We start from the raw sequence: 5697 nt of genomic DNA, 5'->3' as shown, positions 1-5697 counted from the left end.
TCTATGGCAGATTAATTATCTTGAGTAGGGGTAATAGGGTAGAGAAGGCTGGGGAGAAATGAGTCCTGGGGTAATTCCTTTGGCAACCCATTAATGCTGTCATCAGCAGTGTCTGAACGCATTTTTGATCTATAGAGGTGATAAAGCTTTTCAAAAAGTTTTCTGTGGTCATGAGACTAATCCTGGAACCTGAAAGTCATTTCCAGCTTGACCACGCCACCACACTTTCCACAAAGCCGCATCTCGTCTGAGTTCCTGGCCCTGGTCAGGGTTCTAAAAGCAGCCGCAAGTGTGTAGTCTCCGAGTGGGCACTTGTTTGTAAGTATTTATTTTCCGGAGCCCACTCAGGAATGGAGAGAAGCTATAGGCTGTTACAGAGGACGGAACAATGAGTCAAAACAACGCCTCCCCACTTTTACACTAACACATGGGGGAAATCCCCGGAACACTAGCGTTTGATTATGAATGGAGATTGCTTTGGGGTGAGAGGGCTGGTGTTGAGAGACTAGGAGAGAAATTTGGAGGTTCTGGCTTGGTCAAGGCACTAATAACCATTGGATGACTATCGAATTCCCACCCACTAAATCTTTCGGAAATGATTTCTACAGTAAAAATATTGTTGGAAAGTATTTATTTACACTATAGTCATAAACCATTCATCTTCTGAACTTCAGTTAGTGGTTTTGTGTTAGAATAAATCATTTAGATTTCCACAACTATTAAGAGCTAATAACCAAACAAGTCAGCTCCAGTAACATTATTTACATTCTTATCTGCAATTTGACTACAAAGGTAACACTTTTAAGTCACAAAACAGCATACAAAAATATACTTTCTAAAAAAAATTTCAAATATTAATAGGCAGAAATTTACAGCCATACTAAACTGAGGGAGTGATTTTTTTTTTCCATAGTAAGGCAACCCATTTACATGCAGACCCTGTAACATTGTCTACATCACACAAGGCACCAAGGACACTTTCAACACAATTGCATGCATCCTAGTTTCAGAGAATATATGTACACCCCCTTTTAAATAAGTTAACCTTTGACTCATTTCAAGAGATCATAAATGCTTTACTTTTTTTTCCCAAAGGTTTAGAACTTGGAGAACAGTGCACATAAAAAATACACAAAATCTGAGTGGATATACACTGCAAAAATAGCCTTTACATTTTTCAAACAACTCAAAAAGGAGCAGATATTGCTATGTCCCTCCCATCACATTGCACTTCTGTTCTCTGAGTTTATAATACATATTGCTTAAAGGGTTGAGACGACTAGATAAGCTTTGATTCACTGTTCTAGGGCCACAGAATGCAGCATAAAGATCATGCTTCACTCACTGTACAGCGTCCCCCAAATCGGCTCCAAGCCATAAAGTGCACGTCAGTTTTGCTTCTGTCTTTGCTGTCCCTACCTGAAGGGATCAGCATCTCCCAACCTACTGTAGAAAAAGTCTCAGATCATCTCTGACATTCAGAGTCAAAAACTTGCAATCGGTCAAAATAAAATGGAGGGGACAAAATCTAGTCAAACAACCCTTTAAAGCAGGGTCAGGCCTCAGGCCTTTAGGCCAGAGGCCCCCACCCAAGCCCCTTCTGAACCTCCCCATTACCTCGGGGGTGATAGTCAACTCACCAAAGAGAGACTAAGATGGGTTTTTAGGAAGGACCTGCTTCAGGGTGGAAAGGGGGGCAGTGCTGGGCTCCACCAAGGCCCTTTGCCCAATGGAGAGAGGGGCAGGAAAGGGTGGTAGTGTTTGTTGTGCAGCTCCAAGTGGACGAAGGGCCTCCAGGACCTCAGGGAGCTGGAATGTCAGCCAGCCTGAGTCTCATCTCAAGGTGTCCGGGTCCTAGAGGAGCAAGGGGCTAGGGACCCTCCACCAATAGCGCCGCTGTTGCTGCACAGGGACACCCCAGCCTGTGTGCCTCCAGTGCAAGAGGCTGTAGAGGCCGTAGGCACAGATGAGGAAGGGACACTGCTTTTGCGCTCCTTCTGTCTCAGGTGGATCTTGGTATGGCGCTTCCTCTCATCACTCCGGGCAAACTTGCGGCCACAGTAGTCACAGGCAAAGGGCTTCTCGCCAGTGTGGGTGCGGATGTGGGTAGTGAGGTGGTCACTACGGCTGAAATTGCGCATGCAAATCCGACACTGGAAGGGCTTGTGCCCCGTATGGATTCGGATGTGCCGTGTCAGCTCATCAGAGCGGGAAAAGCGGCGGTCACAGCCTTCTGCTGGGCACGGGTAGGGCCTCTCATGCACTGGTGTCTTGCTAGGCCTGTTGGGGTACTTGCGAGGCCTCAGAATGGGCCGCAGCGGCAGGTGGTGGGGGTTATAGGCAGCAGCTGCAGCTGCTGCTGAGCTGCTGCCAGGCAGCCGAGGTCCCTCGCTGCCTCCACCGGCCCCTGGCCCTGTGGGACCAGCACTGGGCCCCGCCAGGGTAAAGTTGCGGATCGTGGAGAGTGGAGTGAGTGGAGGGGGGACTCGCAGGGAGTCCAGGGGGCAGGGAAAGGGCTTGCGGTCTGGGCCAGCTGAACCATGTAGGTCTCTCTGGCACTGTGATGGGAAAAATCCAGGATAGTCAGGGATCATGGGGAAGAGACTTGGGTCCGTAGCTGGCTTGGGGGACGGGTAGGAAGGGGGTGGTGGGTAGGCCAGAGAGGAGGAGGTGGAGGTGGTGGCTGCTGACAGGAACGCCGAGGGGTCCTGGTAGACATCTCCTCCGCAACCAGAATAAGGAGGTGGCGGTGGTGGCGAATAGAGGTGGTCCAGGTCAGGTTGGGTCTGGGACATGGTGCACACACCCAAGGGTCCTGTGGCCAGTGGGTTGGGGGAGGCAGAGGTGACGCTGGATGAAGCTGTGGTCGAAGCTGGGGAAGTGACCCCTTGCAGGATGCCTGCACTCACAATATTGATGATGCCTTCTGGGTAGCAGCTGGCACCAGCGTACTGGGGGTCAATGGAGAACTTGCCCATGTAAGTGAAGGTCTGGTTTCGGGGTGCAGAGACGGGAGCAAAGCTGCTGGGATATGGGAGATCCAAGGACCTCTTCTCTCCAGTCATGTCAATGTTGATCATGCCATCTGGGGAGGGAGAAGGAAGAATGGAGGTGGAGCAATGAGAAAGCAGCCAAGAATCCCTGCTCACCCTTTCTCACATGGGTCCATTCCCAAGGCTCAGGATCCCAGCACTATAGAGTTGGACAGAGTGCAACTGATGGGAAAATCACTGCCCAGAGACAGTAAGAAAAGGCTAGCCCAAGATCCCACTGTGGCAGCCAGTACAGTCTGAGACTCAAACTACCTCCAGGAAAGCAGGATGAGCTACTCCCAACCCCCACACACAGCCATCTGTAGCTCTAGTCCCCAATAAAAACACCCAATAATAGCAACAACAATATTAAAAATTCCCCATCTGCCTGGAACTTCTCTCCCTCTCCTTTGCCTGGGGGTCCCACGGCTGGAGCACCAGGGCAGACACCACCCAGGCGACTGATCCCAGCCAATGCCACAAAGGTGCCAGCCCTAGAGAGGCACCCAAGAAGAGTGTCCGTGATTTCCAGGCTGCCCCCCATCTCCGGTGCTTTCCCTCCCTCCCATTTTCGCTGCGCTTCTGCTGACGGCTGCTGGAGGGATTCCGGCGCTGCAGTGGAAGGAGTTTATAGGTTTCCTTTCCCTCTCAACCTTCTTAGCAGCCCCACAATATTGTTGTTGCTGTTATTGGCTGTTTTTATTAGGGACTAGAACCACAGATGGCTGCGGGGGGGCGGGGGGGGGAGTAGCTCATCTTGCTTTCCTGGAGGTCGTTTGAGCCCCAGGCCAAGTGGCGGGGCTTCGAGGAAGGCGCGGGGGCCGCAGGAGACCACTTTCCGCCGCAGGAGACCACTTTCCAGCGCATCGCCAATTAAACCAGCCGCTCCGGTGCCTCCGCGGGCCTCCCAAGGCAAAGTGCCGCTTCTTGCCGGGGCCTCCTCCTCTTCCCCCTCCTTCCCGCCTCCCTAACCCCAACTTCGCGGGCGGGCGGCGCGCAGGTGGGGGCGCTCCTTCAGATCGCACGGGTTGCGCGTTCCGAGACTTTCTCTCGGTCTGCGCTGCCTGGGAGTGAGCGGCGGACTCTTTCCTTTGGAGTTTCTCCGCCGCTCGAATCTCCAGCCGCGCAGTTCTTATCCAGAGCCCGGAACTTTCCCATCACTTTGCCCCTACCCCGGGAGAGGGGAGGCCGCAGTGCAGCTGGCCTTAGGGCCCGCACAAAGCCGCGAAGCCTGATAGTGCACCTCTTCTACTCTAATCCCGGCGCCCTCCCGGGGCTGGGCAGGCGCGGCGCACGCACGCGGGATCGCTGGAGACCTAGTACATCTGCCCGTGCGCCCAGCTCCAGCGCCCAATTCTCCCGCGGGCTCCTCCTGCACCCAATTCCAGTCTTCAAAGCCAGTTCAGTCAACAACCGTCCACCCGCGCCCCAGCCCTCTCCTCCAAGTCCTGCACACGCACCCCGCCCACAACGTCCGAGCGGCGTTGGTCCCGGCTAGTGAAAAGAGCACGCGGCTTACCTCCAGCCACTCCGTTCATCTGGTCAAAGGGGCCTCCCAGTTCAGCATTGGGGAAGATGGTCACCGACGTGGCGGCGAGGTCCTCCACCGGGTAGATGTTGTCAGACAGCTGGTGCACAAAACCACTGAGAGTTACTGGGATTTTGTCTACAGCCTTGGCGGTCATCATTTGCTCCTCGCACAGCCTGGAGACCCAACTCCCTCGCTACCTGGAGCGTCAGAGAAGCCGTTTTGGAGAGGGATTGGACTGAGCCTAGGTTGGTATCTCCCTTTGCCCTCCACACTTAAAAGCAACCACGAAAATAAAATAAAATAAAAAATCCAACAGAAATAAAACTAGCAAACAAGTTGCTATATTTTTAAGAAAGAAGAAAAAAATGGCTATTTGCCACTGACTCTCTCCTGTGTTCCGGCTGGGAAGCCAGGAGTTGCTGGTGTAGTGTTATTATAACAGTCAGTGTGTCCCCTCGCCGAGCTATTAATCAATTGCTGCTCTCTCGGTAAGACGGAAAGTGTTGCTCTAAGTATTTATGTACAGGTCCTCAATGCCCGTGACGTCGCTGCCCATATATGGACTGAGGAACAGGGCTGGGCCAGGCAGCTTTTGCCGTCACATGGCCGATTTGCATACCAGCTAGGCTGCGCGGGCTCCGAGCCGGGCTTGCGATCCCGGCTCGCAGCCCGCAGGAATCCGTGGGGGTCCGGGGCGCGCGGCCCAAGCTGCGGCTCTGGCCCAGGGCGCAGGGCCAGGAGGAGAGGGGTCGCGCGGTGGGTCGGGATCAGGCCTTTAGGGGAGAGCAAGCGGGTCGGGGTTGCGGCGTGGCCTCTCCGGGAGGGGAGGAATTCCGGTTCTCCGGGACTTTCCAAAAAAGGCGAAGATCCGGTGCCGGCGGCCCCGCCTCCCCAGCCCTTGTTTGGGAGCCATTCCGGAAAATTAAACTTCGGAAAGAAACCGAGCGGAGCCGAGACACTACAGTCAAACCCCTACTCACTTTCTTGGCAGCTCAAAACCGCAAGCAAAAGGAGGCAACGAAGAAAAAAAAAAAAAAAAAAGCTGCATGCATTCACGGAAGCTGACTGCTTTTTTCTGAATTACTTGGTGGAAAGAAGTGGCTTATGATAAGAGTGAATGCGGTATTGCTTTTT

At 53.3% G+C, this 5697-nt stretch overlaps 1 protein-coding gene across 1 annotated transcript; it reads right to left on the bottom strand.

The window, feature by feature from the left end:
• Positions 1–614: 614 nt before the first annotated feature.
• EGR2 (early growth response 2) lies at positions 615–5190 on the bottom strand. Its single transcript, XM_006915595.3, has 2 exons — positions 4552–5190; positions 615–3085 (listed from the first exon to the last, which is right to left on the bottom strand). The coding sequence occupies exons 1-2, from the start codon at positions 4718–4720 to the stop codon at positions 1839–1841; spliced, it is 1416 nt and encodes a 471-aa protein (XP_006915657.1). The 5' UTR covers positions 4721–5190; the 3' UTR covers positions 615–1838.
• Positions 5191–5697: the final 507 nt, after the last annotated feature.

This window comes from Pteropus alecto, unplaced genomic scaffold (assembly GCF_000325575.1).
Source record: "Pteropus alecto unplaced genomic scaffold, ASM32557v1 scaffold155, whole genome shotgun sequence".
Classification (NCBI taxonomy): Eukaryota; Metazoa; Chordata; class Mammalia; order Chiroptera; family Pteropodidae; genus Pteropus; species Pteropus alecto.
The sequence above is the reverse complement of the archived record's forward strand: the minus strand, read 5'-3'. Positions and strand labels throughout refer to the sequence as shown.

Coding starts and splice junctions, on each gene's coding strand:
- EGR2 (XM_006915595.3), bottom strand. CDS start 4,720: ATGATGACCGCCAAGGCTGTAGACAAAATCCCAGTAACTCTCAGTGGT. Junction 3,086..4,551: donor GATGAACGGAGTGGCTGGAG/GTAAGCCGCGTG, acceptor CTCCCTCCCCAG/ATGGCATGATCAACATTGAC.